At 32.7% G+C, this 19,079-nt stretch overlaps 3 protein-coding genes across 7 annotated transcripts; 1 reads left to right on the top strand and 2 right to left on the bottom strand.

Moving 5' to 3' along the window:
* Positions 1–3,062: 3,062 nt before the first annotated feature.
* On the bottom strand, positions 3,063–4,945 carry LOC146537659 (uncharacterized). The gene is made up of 3 exons (XM_085188221.1): positions 4,787–4,945; positions 4,067–4,490; positions 3,063–3,631 (listed from the first exon to the last, which is right to left on the bottom strand). The coding sequence occupies exons 1-3, from the start codon at positions 4,943–4,945 to the stop codon at positions 3,063–3,065; spliced, it is 1,152 nt and encodes a 383-aa protein (XP_085044347.1).
* Positions 4,946–5,391: 446 nt separating this feature from the next.
* On the top strand, positions 5,392–12,631 carry LOC146537658 (protein disulfide-isomerase TMX3-like). Of its 2 annotated transcripts, XM_085187832.1 has the most exons (8): positions 5,392–5,594; positions 5,782–6,031; positions 6,114–6,297; positions 6,906–7,050; positions 7,130–7,352; positions 7,583–7,799; positions 8,017–8,212; positions 8,374–12,631. In XM_085187832.1, exons 1-8 carry the CDS (start codon positions 5,555–5,557, stop codon positions 8,394–8,396), a joined length of 1,278 nt encoding a protein of 425 aa, XP_085043958.1. In that variant the 5' UTR covers positions 5,392–5,554; the 3' UTR covers positions 8,397–12,631. The 2 variants fall into 2 exon arrangements, with proteins under 2 accessions (XP_085043958.1, XP_085043959.1); XM_085187833.1 differs by lacking the exon at positions 5,782–6,031 and having other exon boundaries at positions 5,394–5,594.
* On the bottom strand, positions 8,663–17,090 carry LOC146537657 (putative ATP-dependent RNA helicase DDX20). 4 transcript variants are annotated; one of them, XM_085187821.1, is made up of 5 exons: positions 16,821–17,090; positions 15,237–15,454; positions 14,938–15,139; positions 14,692–14,862; positions 8,663–14,604 (listed from the first exon to the last, which is right to left on the bottom strand). In XM_085187821.1, exons 3-5 carry the CDS (start codon positions 15,116–15,118, stop codon positions 12,734–12,736), a joined length of 2,223 nt encoding a protein of 740 aa, XP_085043947.1. In that variant the 5' UTR covers positions 15,119–15,139; positions 15,237–15,454; positions 16,821–17,090; the 3' UTR covers positions 8,663–12,733. The 4 variants fall into 4 exon arrangements, with proteins under 4 accessions (XP_085043947.1, XP_085043948.1, XP_085043950.1 ...); XM_085187822.1 differs by having other exon boundaries at positions 15,233–15,454; positions 16,821–17,073; XM_085187824.1 differs by lacking the exon at positions 16,821–17,090 and adding an exon at positions 16,430–16,762.
* Between the last annotated feature and the right edge of the window lie 1,989 nt (positions 17,091–19,079).

Here is a 19,079-nt window from a genome sequence, read left to right as displayed (position 1 = left end):
ATTTGCACACCCTAATTTTTTGATGTTACATCTACAAAAAAACAGAATGCTTTTAGTTAATTATTGTATTTAATAGCTTAATTGGTCTGGACACCTTGTGCGTATGGACTCCTCAAGGTTGCCAAAGTCAGTCTTTTATTCAGAGCTTAGCTCAGGAAAGCGCAAAACCGGAGGACAATTTCTACGCTACAAGGATGTTCTGAAGCGCCACCTAACATCCTGTGGAATATCTTGCGATTCTTGGGAGGAGCTTGCTACTCGGAGACCGGAGTGGCGAAATGCTGTCAAAACGGGTATTATTAATTTTGAGCGCGCTCGCATCGAACATCTTGATGCCAAACGCCAGCTTCTGAAAACTCGACCCAAGCCCTCCTATAACTACACTTATAATGATAATGGGCAGCTTCACTGCGCTATCTGTGACCGAATCTTTAAAAATAAATTTGGCTTTGCAAGTCACATTCGCGCTCACGAACGTCGAAATATAAATTAGTCGAAATATAACAGTGTGTCGCCGTCGACGGATACGTCTGGGAGGACATCATCATCATCATCATCTATATATATTTCGAATTGGTTAATAAGATTTCTCAGAAAATACAAATTAGAGAATGAGAAGGTATAAACACATATTTTAAAGTCAAATAAGTATTTGCACACCAACCAGCTTGTACGTATTTTGTAAAAAAAATCAATAATAAATGAAAGAAAAGACACTTAATATTTTGTGTGCATTCCATTAGCATCAATGATGACTTGCAATCTCCTTGGCATCGATTCCAATAATTTGGACGTTGTTTAAATCGAGATTTGAGCCCATTTCTCCACCAAAGCACCCTTCAAATCATTTTATTTAAATATTTCATTTTCCTCAAATTTTAATCCAGCAGAGGCCATGAATTTTCAATTGGGTGGATGTCTGGCGTTTATGGCGGAGTTTTCAGCATTCTACGGACATTGTACATCACCCATTCCTTAGGTTTTCATAGCTGTATGCTTAGGATCATTGTCCTACTGAAAGTAGTATGTCTCACTTACGCCTAATTTCGATGCGCTGCAAGACAAAATATCGCGCAACACTTTACCATAATCTACTGCTTTCATTATTCCTTCGATAAAAACCAAGTTTCCCACACCATTTGCTGTCATGCAGCCTCATACCATCACAAGACCACCGCCGTGTTTAACTGTACTATGCACATGTTTCGCCTGAAGTTCAGTATTTGGCTTGCGCCACACAAATGTTTGTCTGTCCGTTCCAAAAATATAAAATTTGCTTTCGTCAGAAAAAAATAAAATTGTACCAAAATTCTAAAGGGGTATTTAAGTATTCTTTCGCGAAAGTTAGTCTTTTTGCTATATTGGCCTCACTTATGAAAGAATTTTTCCTCGCTGTTCTGCTACGAAGACCACCATTACCCAGTACGTTTCTTACAGTTTGGGCACAGACAACCTTACCTGAACTTGACGCGATATCATTTGCTAAGGTCTGAGCGCTTGTAAATGGTTAATTTTGTACCGATTTTAAAATTTGTCGCCTTTCTCTCGTACTGAGCTTTTTCGGAAGAACGGACCTTTCCTTATTTTCAACACCACCCATTTCTTCTCGGTTTTTTATAATTTACTACACAGTCGAGTAAGTTAAATACTTTAAATTTGACCCGATTTGGCGATAACTTCAACCTTCATTACGGAGTAAAATAATTTCTTCACGCGTCGATAACGACAGTTCAAATTCTTTCGGCATGTTGGCTTCAAGATTCTTTCTGCACACTAAACAAATGTCTCGTTATTAGAATACGTTTCCCGATGTTCACATGTATACATACAATGTGCACATTTTACCTAAAGTGACAAATTGTCGCGGGAATAACATTGTATCTAGGGAATGGTTGGTGTGCAAATACTTATTTGACTTTAAAAAAGGTGCTTTTACCATCTAATTTTTTTATTTCTGTTTTCTAAGAATTTTTAATAATCAATTCTAAATATATATAGATTAAGCTATTAAATACAATAATTCACTGAAATCATTCTGTGTTTTTCTAGGTGTAACTTCAAAAAAATTAGGTGTGCAAATACTTTTTTTACCCACTGTATATAGATAAAATTTTGTTAGAATATAATGAACTGGCAGCATAAATAACTTTATAAATTTCCATATTGTCTGGCTACTCTTTTTACCTTAAACTAGTAGTGTTATTGACTTTGTTGTCTTTCGAACTTGCACCCCTTTCATTCTACTGGTTAGAAAGCGACCTCGAGAAAAAGTTCGTTTTTTCCCAGAAGTTGGTCGTTAAACTTTTGTTTCTTTCATTTTCTGACTTTTCACACACACTACCGACGATTACTGGCCCTGGGTCTGCAAATGAATTGAACATGACCTTAGTCTTATCCAAGTTCATGCCCAGACCCACCCGTCTGGAAGAAACGCTCAGGCTTTGCAGCATCTCCGTTATAACTCATGCAGCGATTCGGCCATTATAACTATGTCGTCAGCAAATCGAAGTTGTGAAATGTATTCTCCGTTGATAGTAATACCCTGCGCTCTCCAGTCCATTGTATGAAGACATCCTCTAAAGCGTTAGTAAACAGTTTCGGAGATACTACATCTCCCTGTCTTACTCCGCGCTTTAGAGGGATTGGTGAATTTGGACAGTCATCGAAGCGGATTTATATATACATTTCAACACCTTGATATACCGCCAATCGACATCGCTGCAGAGAATCGAGAACAGCCCAGGTTTCGATGGAGTCGAAGGCTTTTTCGTAGTCTACAAACACGAGACACAGAGGGCGATTATATTCCTCGGTCTTTGCTGATTGTATAATCTGTCGTAGTGTGTGGATGTGGTCTACGGTACTGTAACCTTTTCGAAACCCGGTCTGTTGAAGAGGTTGGAAATCGTCAAATCTTCGGGCAAGCCGGTTTGATATGACTCTTGAGAACAGCTTATAGACATGGCTTTGAAGTGTTATCAGTCTGTAGTTCTTGAGGCGCGTTTTATCACCTTTTTTGAAGAACAATATGACCACACTTCTAGATCATGCCTCCGGCTTGTTTAAGACGGTATTAAAGATCTTTCGGAGCTGCTCCAAGACCGTTCTGTGGTAATACCGTCCTCCCCAGGTGCCTTGTTGTTCTTGAGCTGCTTAAGAGCCATCCCAATTTCGGCAATCTCTATATATATGTCCGGTAGCTCGTCCGTGAAGTGACGGCTTAGTTTGACACGTTTGTCATCCGCGTCTTCAATGGTGGGTTTAGGTGCATGAGAGGAATACAGTCCTCCATAAAATATTTCGGCTTCTAGGAGTAGATCTGGTTTCGATGTAATGACTCGACCATCAGATGTCGTCAGCTTCGCCAATTGACTCCTTCCCAATTGTTTAGCAAATACTTTCGAGCCTCTATTTCGTTCTATAGCATCTTCGATTGCTCTTAGATTGCTTTGGCGGAGGTCGAATCGTATTTGATTTTTTACACGTTTATTGAGAAGGCGGAAACTTGGCGAATCCGCAGACGTCTCCCGCCTGGATCTGATGAGATCCACTGTTTTGGCCGAGAGCTTGGATGATTTACTCCTACTTGTTGGCAAAAAGCCTTTCCCACTTCTCGGACGACCTTCGCAAACTGATTGGTATATTGGTCAACATCTTTCGTGGTTTTCAGCAATTGGAATCGGTTTTGGAGTTCCAGCTGGAACTCGTCGGATTTAGCAACGATATGGCGTTGTGACGGTCGGAGCGTAGACTTTATCAGACGATTTCTCTCGAGTCGGAAGTTTATATTCAAAATCCCTCGTACAAGTCGGTGATCACTTCCGGTATTAAACATGTTAATCACTGAGATGTCTTTGAATATATACCGCCTATTCGTCATGATAAAGTCGATCTCATTTTTAGTCACATTATCTGGGCTTCACCATGTCCTCTTCCTCTGAGGCTTTTTCTAGAAAAAATAATTCATCAGAGAGAGCCTCTGGGATTCGAGAAAGTTAACTAGCATTTGGCCCCTACGGTTTCTGTTACTAATATCGTGCGATCACGCGTTGAATAACCGATTCACCGCGTTCTTGTGCTCCTACTTTGGCATTGAAGTCCCCCATAACAACAGTGGAGTGGGTCTTGGTGGTGTTGTGTAAGGCCTTTGTTATGTCGTCATAGACGGCCTCGACCTCGTCGTCAGGGTGTGTCGACGTGGGAGCATAAACCTGAATCACTTTCAGAGAGTAACTACTAGTCAGTTTGAGTATGAGGTATGCTACCCGAGTGGACACACTGCTGACTTTCATCACATTGCCAGAGAGAATTTTGTTAACCAATATGCCAACTCCGCCTAGTGACCTCTTATCGCCCTCTCGGTGGTAGAGTAGGTCGCCCGATTTCAGGATTATCGTGTCCTCTCCCGGTCTTCGGACTTCTGACAGCCCAAGAATGTGCCAGTTTATGTGTCCTAACTCCGACTCGAGCTCAGCTAGATGGACATCTGCCTTCAACGAACGAGCATTATATGTAGCCAAATGTAGTTGGTGGTATGTGTGGTGACCGGATCCTACTCGGAGATTCTTCGCACCCTATGCCCCGCCGTGATCACGACCATCACCACGATGGTCGGGAATAGCAGGGCCACCGGGAACTGAGGGCCGTTTCTTTCGGTGTGCAGACATGGGAAGTGTTGCCCATACTCGCCACGCTAGGCAAGGGCGTGTTGGCGAGCGCAGGGCCGGGCCCCCTTGCACTGGTGACGCTGCTGCCCGTCACCAGCCTAATTTGAAGCCTGGCTGGCCATTGTTCGGTCGTCAGAGCCTCTTCCGTAGATCAGCAGGATGCACCACGGGCAGGTGAGGTTGACTGTTTCAGGGCACTTAGATATTATGGCCCCCTTGCATCCCATTGCGTTATCAATGCTGCCAATTGTCATAACCATAAGCATGACACATGTCATGATCGAACCAGCCGAAATGCAAAAAAAAAGTCAAGTCAGCTTTTAATTTATTCGATACGATACCTTATAAAAAGTACTTGACAAGTAAAAGTATCGAATAAAAAGTACCGAGTACAAAAGTATCGGTATCGAAAGGCAATGTACTCGATACCACAAAGTATCGATACTTTTTTCGTGTCCCTAGCCGCGAGGTGATTACTGGTTTACTGGCTCCACTGGCACGGTTGAAAGTCGGGAAACCATACCCTAAGAGTAGGAATAGAACAGAACACTTTATTAATTATTTGAAAAGTAATTAGAAAATTAATAATAAATTTGAGATTAATAAAAAACGAAAAATTATGATATTTTGTTGTATAAATGTAGCTATGGTGATTTTAGGTACTGGCAGTACTTATCGATATACAATGTCAAGTTGCCTGTTAATTAAACTACTCTGTGGCAAGTAAATGTGTTCTGTGCTCTGTGGTCTGTGTTCAACAATTCAAGTTCATTTCACAGTTTATGTTAGATTACAATGTATAGGTAATTAACAATTTTATTGAATGATCTTAACGTTTGAATCATATGTTTGTAAATCAATGACACTTGCTTTAATAACTAACAATAATGAACTTACTGTTGGGTACTGTTTTATTCCTAATTTTAGGTGAGTAAATAAAATATTATCTGGAACTATTTAAGTAAACGTAAATCTAATTAAGGTGTTCAATTACGTATTTTATGATCGTGTTTTCTTTACCTGCATTTTTATTAAATATATTTAAAATAATCAATATTGAAGCAAACATTTTTAAAAATATTCGTTTCATAGAAGCTTTATATATTCCCTGTAGGATCAAGTCGTGTTTCTTCGTCCAGAGTCTTAGAATTAAGTGACAAATTCATTGATATTAGCAAGGATGGTGTTTGGTTTGTCAAATTTTATGCACCATGGTGTGCTCACTGCCGAAGAATCGAGCCTATTTGGGGGCATGTTGCTCAAGCTTTGTATAACTCTGAAATTAGAGTAGCGAAGGTAGATTGTACACGTTTTGCAGCAGTGGCAACTCATTTTAAAGTTAGGGCTTTCCCTACTATAATGTTGTAAGTTATCTTTTTAATTATAATACTATTCATACATTAATTATCTCGATATTATCTTTCTTATATTAATTGAATTTTTCAGTATCAAAGGAGAAAATTGGCATCAGTATTCAGGTGAAAGACTTAAAGAAGATATGGTCAACTATGCAATGCGAATGGCACAACCAGCTGTACAAAGATTATCTCATGCTGACAGTTTCGGATATTTAAAAGAGACTCATAATGTCTTTTTTGGTTATGTTGGAAAGCAGCAGGGACTGTTATGGGTAAAAAAATCTTTACAGTAAAAGTTTTATTCACAATTCAAAATTCACTTGACTATAAGAAAGTTCAACTAATATCTTCTTCTTCTTCCTTGCATTAATCCTGGCTATTACCAGGGTCTGCCTTCCTACTCAACCTACTTCACTTTGCACGGTCTTTTGCATCCTCATTGAAATAATAATAACCTACAGAAAATGTAAAATCTGTAGTCCATGGAAGAAGAACCTTAAACAAGCACTTCCTGTACATAGGAAACTATTTAACTCGAAAAGTTATGAATGATATATAGTAAAATGGGCTGTATGACTTTATGAGAATTGATCTGTTTAAATTCTGTTACTAATAATTGCATTGACATGGAAACTAACATTAAATTAATTTTTATTTATTTTTTCCTGTAGGTACAGAAATGTACCTTCTTTAATCATATACAAAATATCTTTCCTCATTTACTATGTTGGTGGAAAATGGTCTGAACATAAATACGAATAAGAAGTTATTGTATGGATCTAAAGACACTGTTAATGAAAGCAATCAGTGTTAGAAAAATATTGTGAGAAAGATGCTGTTGTTTTGTTTGTATGTTTTTAATTTTGTTACTTGTTAATAGGACACATTCTCAAATCATGCTGAGAAATATCAAGCTTACAGCTGGTTTTATTCTGTACCTCATGAAATAGCTATAAAACATTTGAAGCCTCCAAATGAAACAACTGTTTTTGTATATAAAGAGGAAGAAATTTTCTACTTTAAAGGTATAAAGACAGTTTAAAAAATATATAATAATAGACACTTTCATTTTTACCATACTTAACAATTACTGTTTTATTTCAGCAACACCAGAGTTACTTTTGGAGAAAGATTCATTAAATTATACTTTAAATAAATGGGTGAATTCAGAAAGATTTGGTTTCTTTCCAAAAATAACACGATCTAATATTAATGACTTAATGGACACAGAGAAGTATATTGTAATAGCTGTGGTTTCAGAAAATAAACTGAATGAAATAACACAAACAGAACAAGATTTCAAGGATATGGTTGAGGGCATTATAAGGTTTGTTGTTGTTTGGCTTAATATAACTTTTCAATCTTATTTTGTTATTTTATATATTATTGTATTAGATTGGTTATATACTATCTGATTGGTTTGTGTTATATCACATATAATGCATTGCTATTTTACTTTTATTAAACTTGGCTGACTGAGCATGCACATGTAGATACCTTAGACACACAACATGTTGGCGATTTTTTAAATGTATTTATCAATATAATTATTTCCAGAAATAAAAAGCATGACCTTCATCAAAGATTTCAATTTGGTTGGATGGGAAATCCTGAATTGGCAAATACAATAGCTATGTCAGAACTAACAGTGCCACATTTGATAGTTCTTAATTCTACTACAAGCCACCATCATATTCCTGACGATGATCCAGTGTTGATGACACCTGAGGCTGTAGCTATGTTCCTTGAGCAAATACATAACCAAATGGCTCCTGTAAATATTTTTATATTATTAGTAGTATATTTTTATTATGATATAAAGTTATTTATAACCTGTTGTGGTTTAAATACTTTTTATATTTATTTAATTGTCTTGTAAAGTAACCTGTGTTATGGATTTGTTTAATTAGCAGCAAATTAATTACACATTTTTTTTTACATTTCTATGCTATGTCAATAGCTGTAAAAAGTTATATTTATAATTTTTTCAGGCCTATGGTGGAAATAACTGGCTGGTTCGCATGTACAGGGGTTTTTATGAAGCAAGAACAACTCTTGTAAGCATGTGGCGTGGCAATCCAGTACTTACAGCACTAGTGTTTGGTCTCCCCCTTGGTTTCCTTTCACTCATTTGTTATTCTATTTGCTGTGCAGACATACTTGATGCCGATGAAGAAGAAGTCACAGGTAAGAAACCATATGCATATGTCTTATTAAAAATATATAATAGCAAAGCGTCATATCAACATTAAAACATTTAAGAAATCTATAAGGCAATGTAAACATCATATAAAAATGTTTATTAAATTTATATCTAACTCCTTCATTATTTATTGATACTATTTCAGAAAGCCATGAAAAGAAAGATTAAGGACTATGAAGCAATGAAGAAATCATAATGTTCCTGGCAAATACTTGCCAAATAAAGTGGAGGCTGTACATTTTATTCTTTTCATTATATGTTATTAATTTGTTGTTCTTGAACTCACAAAGTTCATACTACATAATAAGGTGAGCAATAAAAAATTTGGCTTTGAATTTACATTCAAATTTGATACAGAAAGGAATTTTGATATAACCCTTGCTGTAAAACAAATTAAAGGAAACACAAAATTACATGAGGAGATTTGTAAAAAGTATAATACTGTTTCTTCTAAGTCAACTTAACCCTTAAATGCATAAAGTAGTAAAACTGCAACATACCATTCAAACGACCATAAAATTATTAGTATGAGTTCAATGCATGCTGTTGCAGGATTATTACTATCATGGTGATATATTTAATCGAGTGGCAACACACTTTTTTTCTTCACGACTGTCAAATTTAAATTGATTTTGACAAATCAAAGCCGATCGTAATTTTGTTTTTTTTATTATTTTTCCCTAAATCAGCATATTCATGGCTCCAAAATATATTTTTTCTCGGTCTAAAAATAAAATCATGCATTTAAGGGTTAACTTGGACACTTACAAAGGGGTGAATACCTTAATTCAAATATTTATTTTCTCCATTCACTTGTATAAAATGTAATGATTACTTACTTTGAGCCCATCTGGAACAATTTAAACATTTGTTTGGGAGAGGCTCAAAGTGCTTTTGACTTCTTTGACGGAAAATAATCCCATAAATTGTAGTATTCAAAGTTCACTCTTAAGAATGCTTGTAATTAAAATATTATTAAATCTATATTATTATCTCTTGCGTATTTATAGAAAAAGTTAATAATATTGAGTCATTTAACATTCTATGTATCTAAAATAGTCAGAAAACACACTGACTTTTAACTAGGTTCTCCTTGTCTATTAGCCAAAAATAGGGTAATTCAAGTGCAAAATTAAAATGGATACAGTATTATGGTTATGGTTCAGTTGGACGGGTTATATACTATTTGAGGGGATGTTGCATTTTATCTAATTGCTTCCTTTATTAGTAAATACAAAATAGAAAAATGTTTCACATTTGGTTAAAATATGTAATAGATTGTATCACCAAAATATTTTACACAAAACCAATAAATAAATGTTTATACTTATAGCATTGGTTCTGTAACCCTGGCATTACATTATGTGAACAATATTTATAGTAAATCATATTTTTTTATCTATAAGTTTTATGTATACCATTTAAATTTAATATTTTTTTTATATGCCATTAATTGTGGTCTATTTACACGTACTTTCGTTACGTATTTAATGTAAGTATGTTTTTAATGGTGTGTCACATTTCTGATAGTGTTCACAAAGGGACATGTAACATTACAAATATTTGTAAGACCATACTCCTTATTATTTGTTATTTAGTTAACATTTAAAAATACAAAACTATTTCTGTAAGAAACTATTGAGAAGTGTGCTGATTAACAAAAATGGAGTACCATGTTGTTGTAAGCTAGATGTAGTGTCAAATGTCTAATTATTAATGACGAATTCAATTTGTCATACAAATTCATGGAAACAGCATGAAATTATTATAATTTTCGATTGTATTAATTTTTTTCAGTATTACTTTTTGGTTAAACCCATTTAGGTATACTTTTTAAAGGATCGTAAAAGATGTTCTAAAATTTCGCATTCAGTTTGATAGCATATACCTACTTAATAACTTGTATAGCTCTTGAGCACATATAGCGTAGAGCCGTTCGAATCATTACGGATGTCTCATCACTTTTTTCTACCCACATGTATCATGAGGAATGCTCTGGGTATATGTGGTACTCTACTACTCCGCTTCCTTGTGAACTTCCTTCCTCGGGCCACACAACTATGGAATGACTTACCTGCGTAGTGCGTAGTGTTTCCGTGTCAATGAGATGATTATTTACTTAGTTTCTAATGAAATGTTAAAAAATGTCTTTATTCGGTCTATAATTTTACAACACATTACAGTAATAATTCCATGCACATTTGAGAGTTTTAATTAAGTAACTGAGCTTGCATAAGCCTTCCAATATATTTTTTGTTAGTTAATAAATAACACTATAAAGTTTATTGAAATCGTCACTAATTAATATGTTATATATTGTTACACTGCAGTTCATAAAATATGTCAGATTTTATATGAACATGATAAATCTAGTAAAAGTTTTAATCATTAAAATAAGTCAGGTATTTAGTAAAAAATATAGAAAACATAACTAAAATTAAATGGATGAAACCTAGTTAGCGTTGCCAGATGCCCCGATTTTTAGCCCAAAAATTAAATGTCCCAAACTTGACAGACAGTCCCAGTTTTCACGGATGATTCAGCGTAGTATGAGAAATCTTTTTTAATTACTTACTAACAATTTCATATAAATACAAATAAGTATATTCTCGTAAATACGTATAGTACGTTCGTATGTTACGTATAATTATTCTGAACACTTAACTGTCTTACATATGGTAAACCAAAACAATATTGTATTTTTTCAACTAACTCTCAATTACGATAATTTAAAAATTCTTTGAAACTTTAACTTTCAAAAATAGATAAATTGGATTTTTTCATTATGGAATGATTTTTTTTAAATACTTGAATAAATATATTGTAGTAAATAAGCCTATACCTGAAAAAGTGTTTTAGTTCTAGGTTTGAAATATTTTACCCTATATGCAGTTTCAGTAAAAGGAGCGTTCTTCTTCCACCCTGTATAATTCTTATATATTACATTTTTATATATAAGAATTATACATTCAGGTATTACTTAGCTATTAGAATCGACTATACAACAGGACCATAGCAATTAGCCTTTTATCATCTTACCTCACTTTCCCTATCGAGCTAGAGTTATATTTCTTTCCAATACAACTTTTCATCTGAATATAAGATTAATTATTATGCCTCGACCTGGTTACATAGTACTCCGGACGTAGGGTAGGGTGCATATAAATAAATCGACTTTTACATTTACTATTATAATATTAAGTTTTAATTAGAAATGAGTTCTTGCAACTAGGATAAGAAATTATTAATATTCGATTTATATGCAAATGGTTTACCGAGAAAAATATTCAATATGTATCTATGTCTTAGTATCCCTTTTATAATATTAAATAATCTTACGTCGAGGCCAGTTGAGCAAGGGTGTGCGCGCGAATGTAAGCGCGACAGTTTGAGACATAGTAAATGATCAAAAATAAAAAAGGGGTCATCTATTAATTACGTCACACGAATTTCGTGATTTTTGATCCCTCCCTTCGTCCTTGTTAGAGCTGGTCTCATTTGTGACTCACATCCTGCCCCTACTAACGATAAAATTTTAGGACCATCTCTCCCTTTGTCACACTTTATCGACCACCTCCCTCTCCCCTTTTTCATGTGATGTAATTAATCCTTAATTTGCATCTATTTCATTACATTAGACGTTGTCTCAATACATTAGTAATTAACCAGATTAATAGTACTACTAAAAAAATAGCCAGATAATCGGACTTAAATCATAATATAAATATAAGTTTATTTGTATATACTTAGTGTAACACGATAGGCGGATCAACGGTAGCCTGTAAATAGGGCGGGACCTCAGTACCTATCCCTTTCTCCCCCATATATGTTTAGTGATTAAGTGGTTCAACAGATATTAGGGAATTTGTGATGTTTTTGAAAAAAATTGTTGGATCTGCACTCATTATACTACTTACAACTACTACATTTTTATGAGTATAAGTAGGTTTTAAGATGGCCAGTACAATTACAATCCGTTGATCGAGTTACACTCTGTATATACATTAGAAATATTTACCTACTAATATTAGTTGTGTTTGTCACTTCAAAATATATATTTTAAATCAATGTTACACATCTACATATACATGTATCTAGTTGCTACTCCAGATAATCTCAAGTTGACATAAATGGAAGGCCAGATAATCCAAAATCTACTTTAATCAACATTAACTTGGGGATTTAATTTTCAGTTTCTGTCTACAGTTATATTAAAAGAACAAACTATAATATTGGTAAAAGTTTATTTCAAATACTTGACACTATTTTCCTAAAACCTAATATTCTTTAGTATATAAATTCACTTTTAAATGTACAAAAAAAACATTGTATTAAATGTTATTGTAAGGTGTAATCTAGTCCTTTCCTATTATATTTAAATACATATAAAATTCATTTTAATATACTTGTCTTTTATTATTATTATTTACCTTCCATGAAATTATAATAAAAATAAATAGTTCTCAAATCACAAAGCTATAAATTGAAAAAATAAAGTAACTTAACTATTTATATAATTTATTAAGTTCTTCAATATAAATAAAATGTTCAATTTGTTTTACTTGTAATTTCAGTTTGGTGTACCAATTAGTATAATCATTTTGTCGATTTACAACACAATTTTGAGATAAATAAGAAAATGAAGCACGAGAATTATATGGAAAATTACTTGTATTAGTATTTTGCCTCAGTATCTGATTTTCTTCTGTTTTTTTGCTTTTGGCATGATTTCTTTTAATTAAATTATAATTAGAAATAGTATCCTCATTTATATTTTTTAATATTTTTTTAGGATTGTCACTTGCATTTTGTTCAGAATATTTTGTTACTTTTGTATTAGTATTTTTATTTTGTTGGGTTATTCTTGAATATTTTTTTTGCCTATTATAGGTGCTAGAAAAACATGTTGGCAAACCTAATTTTAATAACCCAAGTTTTTTATCTTCTAAATTTAAGCTATTTTCAACTTTATTTTCTACTTTATATTTTAATTCATTCTCATTATCAAAATACATGTTTATTTTATAATCATTGATATCACATTTCAGATGATGCTTGGCACAATTTTTATGGTGTGTATCTTCGGAATTAGAACTAAACAATGTGGCATCAGGTGTTATAGAATTGTTATCATTATCATGATTTAATTCTCTAGGGTTGTCTCCTTTTTTTTCAATATTCGTTTTTATAAAATTAAGATTTTCATTTAAATATACTATATCTGATTGATTAGGCATCTTAATATTCTTATAAAAATTATTAGAATCAGGATGATCAGAAACTTGAATCGTTTTGTAAGAAGTAACCAAATCTGAAAATGATTCAATATCTTGTTTTGCTTCTTTATATGAACTTGATAAGTCATCAAAATTAGTTATATTTTGATTTGATTTTTTTAGCTCTGGATCATCAGAAATTATTTTCCACAACTTCTCTAATTTATTTTCATTACAGTAATTTGTAAGAGAATTACATGTCGGAATATAATTTACCGATTTTTCATCAGTTAAATTATCCTCGGAATTGCCTTCAGACCATAAAGAAGTCAGGCAGGCAGAAGCATTTATGGACTGCAGTAAAGTAATAAATTTGTTTTTTTCTATGCCTTCACCTAGTATTGTAACAGCTAATCCATAGGACCCAAATCTTCCTGCCCTTCCTATTCTATGTAAATAAGTTGGCCAATCGTATGGGGGCTCAAAATTTATTACCAAATCTACATTTGATGCATCTATTCCACGTGCAGCTAAATCTGTAGACACTAAAATCCTACATTTATATTGTTGTAAAGTTTTAAGTGCATCTAAACGGTCAATCTGTTCTTGTTGACCATATAACTGTTGAACTGGCCATTTCTCTTTTGTTAGCATTTTATGTAATTCTCCCACTCTGGCTTGGTAATTACAGAAAATTAAACATTGCTTAAATTGTATTTTAGTTAAAATTTGTAATAATTCTTTAAATCTGTTTTCTGTTTGTTTTACTATGTTACTGCTGTACTTTACTTGTGTTATTTTTTGAGTAACACCTAATAAGAGACAATTGCTATTAGGGCAAATATGTTGTGCATCATGAACAAATTGATTCATAAACTCTTTTGAGCTTTCAGGATAGGTAGCACTACTCATAATAACCTGTTTTTGTTTTGGCAAAGTAGAATTTATAAATTTTATATCTGCTAAAAAACTTTTCTCCATTAATTTGTCAGCTTCATCAAGAACGAAAAGCCTTACTGATTTCACATTAATATGTTTTTCTTGAATAAGATGTTTTAAGCGTCCAGGGCTGCCAACAACTATGTGTATATCATTATTTTTAAATTTATTAATATCATCCTGAATAGGTAAACCACCCATTACAACTTCTACACATAATCCTGTAACATTAATCACAAGAATATAAATTAGGCACACATACAAAGAAGTGCCAAATATACACATTTATAAAATTTATAATCTATTACCATCAAATTTTTGTCCTATTTGTTTTAAAACGTCACAAATTTGAGCAGCTATTTCACGAGTTGGTGCTAGTATAATGACCTGTAGTCCTTTATGTAAGTCTAAATTTTCAAGTGCGATTACTGTAAACACAGCTGTTTTCCCTGTGCCGGATTTAGCCTCCAGTAATAAGTCTGAAAGAGTTTGTTTAAATATAAAACTAATAGTAAGATAAAGATACAAAATATATTTTAATATTATTTTCTTACCAAATCCACATTTTCCTAAAGGAATGCCATGTAACTGAATCGGGGAGGGTTTGTAGAAACCAGAAACTTTCAAACCATTTAACGTACGCGAAGAAAGAAGCATAGTGTCAAACGTTACATCTTGTGTTATTTGTATATCCTTTGTCCGGTTAACCTCATTAACATTATGAGCTAGCACCATATTAAATGCTCAAAAATCAGGCTGAAATTCAAAATTTATAATAAATTTTAAATATGGGCAATTGCATTCATTACTGAAATATAATAATATTTCAATAATAAATATAATAATTACCTACCTGATATCCAATTACTTGACGATTACAGATTACCAATTAACGGACTAACTACTTGCCACTTACTGGTTATATTTCTAGTAAGTTCTTTTGTTTTTAATGGCCTGATTTTGCGATGACAGGCGCAAAATAATCTGCCAGTGTCACGTACAATAGAAAACACACGAATGATATGAAGCAGTAAATATATATATATGGTAGTGGATGAACTAGTTCAAACCCTAAAACAAACAAACACTATATTAGTAATGTATAAATAAAACTAAATACAACAAAAAACACACACACATATAACTATAACATAATGTCATTATCTACAATAAACTTTACCAGCATTTTAATAAGAGGACTAAAAACTAAAGCTAATAAACATTTTACATTAACAGTATGGTGTACATTAAGAGGAAGGATATCATAAAGTGCATAGTTAAGTTTTGGGCATTTAAATACAATATGATTCGAAGAATCTTCCTCCAAGCCACACTCACAATTAGAATTATCTTTAACCCTTAATTTAGCTAGATGTAGAGGCGTACATGCATGGAGACAACCACGGAAAGGTTGGAGCTTCCGGTTGGAAGCGTAATATTTACCTTTTATTAATACTGATTTATTCCAAAAAAAATACATGACGATTTTAAATCAAATTTTGACAACAACAATAGGTCTTGGCAATAAATAAAATTATGAGTAACAGGCCCAGAGGATACTGCAGATTTAGCAAGGAGGCCAGAGGGCTGAGTATGAGGAGGAGGGATGTGAGAGTCAAGATGTTTTGCCACCTCTGCATAAGGAAATATTTTTTTGCAACATTGCACTTTTAATTAAACACTGTTTTGACTTGTCTTGACCTCTAAAAGTGAGGACTACAGATTAGGTAGGTACCCAACTAGTAGTCACATCAAAAACCTGTTTTTTGTGATTTAATATTCTCACTTTTAAAATAGAGACACACCCTGACGGAAGTTTCAAGCTTTCAGTGAAGGTGTGCATGGATCTTTCTATCGGTACATCCCGCACCAAGCCCATACCACTTGACAAATAAAAGCCTTGACCTTTGAGTGGTTAAAAGAGGATTAAACATAAAATTATTGGCCACTTCAGCAGATAAAAACTATATATTTATTTTGCTACGGCCGATGCTTTTAATACCTTCTTATTAATATTTTCAATTTTATTTTTATAAAGAAACTCACTAAATTTAAGAGCCTTTATAGATAGACATGCTAGTGGCTCTGATTCAAGTTGAGAGATGTGAACTATATAAGGGCCAGAATCAGAATCGCAATAAAAATTAAGGAGATCATCAAAGGAAGGGTTAGGTTAGTTATAAATATATAAGTATGAATAGTTTGGATCGAAGGATAGCAGCGGAAGGATCAATAATTGACCTTTTGAGTGAACCTATAATTTGGTTAATACTGTGGCGTTTTCTGGAACTTTAATTTGGAGATGAAAGATCGGGATCAGGAGTATAAAAAATTTCGCCCGGATCAGGTGGCCGGTTCTGGCCTTATATCCATTCCTCCTGTCAAATATGACACATAAGGGAAAACATATAATATAAGAATATAATTAACAACTTACCTCAACTATTATTTACAATACACTAAAAACTAATATTAATAATTATAAAAAAAAAAATACTTGAAATACAATTGATAACCAATGGAGAATAGAATTTAAACACAGAGCTTCTAAATCGTGTATTGACTACATCAAACGCGATCTGACAGAACCAGTTAAATTCTTAATTTATGGCGCTTATATTTGTTATGACAGTTGTTATTGTGACATATGTGATATGACATTCCGTCAGGGTCCCCAACCTCACGAAAATAAAAACAGCATATAAAGTAAAATACAACATTTCATTAAAAACAACCTTTCCATTTATAAAGAAAATAAAGTTAAAATGCAAATATCTAACCAATATATTATAAATTGTATTAAAATAATTTATTATATCAACATTTTCAATTTCGAGGCTTTCGACGTTCGCGTAGTAAATTTTTTAGAGTTACGTACATAAAAAATGTCAAGATCAAGTATCGGATATGGTAACCTGAAATTAATATCAAATAACCAGATTTACGGTTGGAGCTCAGAAAATGATAGGTCAATGCAATCTAAAAAGTCGAGCGATTATAGTTTTTGCTGCATTTTGTATTTTCCTGTAGAAATACAATTATGAAATTTAACTAAAAGTGAAAATTTATAATACAAACGAAGCTATAAAATGAGTGCAAACTTATACATATTTGTCAAATTTAATAAGCAAAGTTCCTGTTAACCTATAATAATAATTATTTTTACGCATTTCAAAAAACAGTAGATATGAGGACTAAAACAAAAAAAAGGGATACGAGGCATAAAACAGACAATCTACTGTTAAAACAGTAGGGTTGGCAGCACTGCTTACAGTCATCTCGATATATAATAACACAGTAAAAATATTTTGTCAGTACATTTAGTATTTTTGACTGAAATGAATAGAGGAGTACTTAAAAACAAAAATAGAAAGCAAATTATTTTCTTTTAATATCTTGTCTGTCTGTCTTAACATCTATAGTTTGTTTCATCAAAATCGGTTCATTAAAAATAAGTTATAGTCATTTAAATGAACTCAAAGCATGAGTTTGCCTGCAAATATATAGCAATCCATATCTATACTTAAACTTATATTATATCTGTATTTGTTTGTAATTAATTTGTGTTTTAAACCGACTTTCAAAACATGGAGGAGGTTCGATTTTCGATTCGATAATCCATTCATTTATTCGATTCGATTTGGGTATTTTTTGTTATATGCAATTATTACAGTTATTTTACATAGAATATTATTAATCCTTACCCAAATCAATAATTTCATATTTAAGGCTGTTTCTGAACCAGTAAATTAAATTATTCATTGACATCAACACATTTGACTGTCAGTCAATTCTGTTTATTAAATAACCTAGCGGACGCGGACGCGGCTATGCCTGCTTGAACTATAAGAATATTTATGAAAATATTTTCAGTTTTCAATAGAATTAATAAGAAAATATAAGCTTAAACAATCAAAACGAATAATAAGTAGAGACATATTATGATGAATATCAAAATGTGGCGGTAACGGTCGCGTTGCGACGGTTGTTATGACATGGCAGAATAAATTACATGTCAAATTATAAAGTATTTTAGTATATTAGTATATATGTGTAATGTAGTGTTATATAGTCTATAGCACTTCTGAAGAATGCAGATTTCATACAAAACAAAAACGAAGTAAATCGGATCAGTAGATTCAGAGATCTTAGCGTTCAAACAAACAAACAAACTCTTCCGCTTTATTATATTAATATAGATAGATAGATAATCATGTAGTTCAAGCGGGCTAAGCCGCGGGGGCTAGTCTATTATATACACATGTCAATTGTCACCGTAAGATTATAAACACCGTCAGTTCATAATTTTACTTGGGAAATTGTAAACTATCGAAAAATTGTGAACTAACATTGTCAAACGCAAAAATTCACCATAGAATTCAAAAACTATTACAGTAGGCTCAAAATATGTAAATGTTAAAAAATATAATTTATGATATATTCATTTAACATAATAAATACCAAAGTCACAGTACATAATGTTAATTCTCAATAATTTATTTTTTAAATTTTCGAGTATATAAAAAACATATTCTTCAATATTCTCAATACAACGCACTTTATATCATATCTATATCTATACTTATAATAAAATTGTAAGAGGGTCGGTGTCTATACTTGGAAGATATTTAAAAAAAATGTTATTGGGAACCTTTATGAGCGTAATGGAACTCAAAACAATGATTTTTAAAATTTT

This window comes from Heliconius melpomene, chromosome 7 (assembly GCF_056956725.1).
Source record: "Heliconius melpomene rosina isolate 202511_hmr_F chromosome 7, ASM5695672v1, whole genome shotgun sequence".
Lineage (NCBI taxonomy): Eukaryota > Metazoa > Arthropoda > Insecta > Lepidoptera > Nymphalidae > Heliconius > Heliconius melpomene.
Note: the sequence above shows the minus strand (reverse complement) of the source record. Positions and strands in the feature narration are given on the sequence as shown.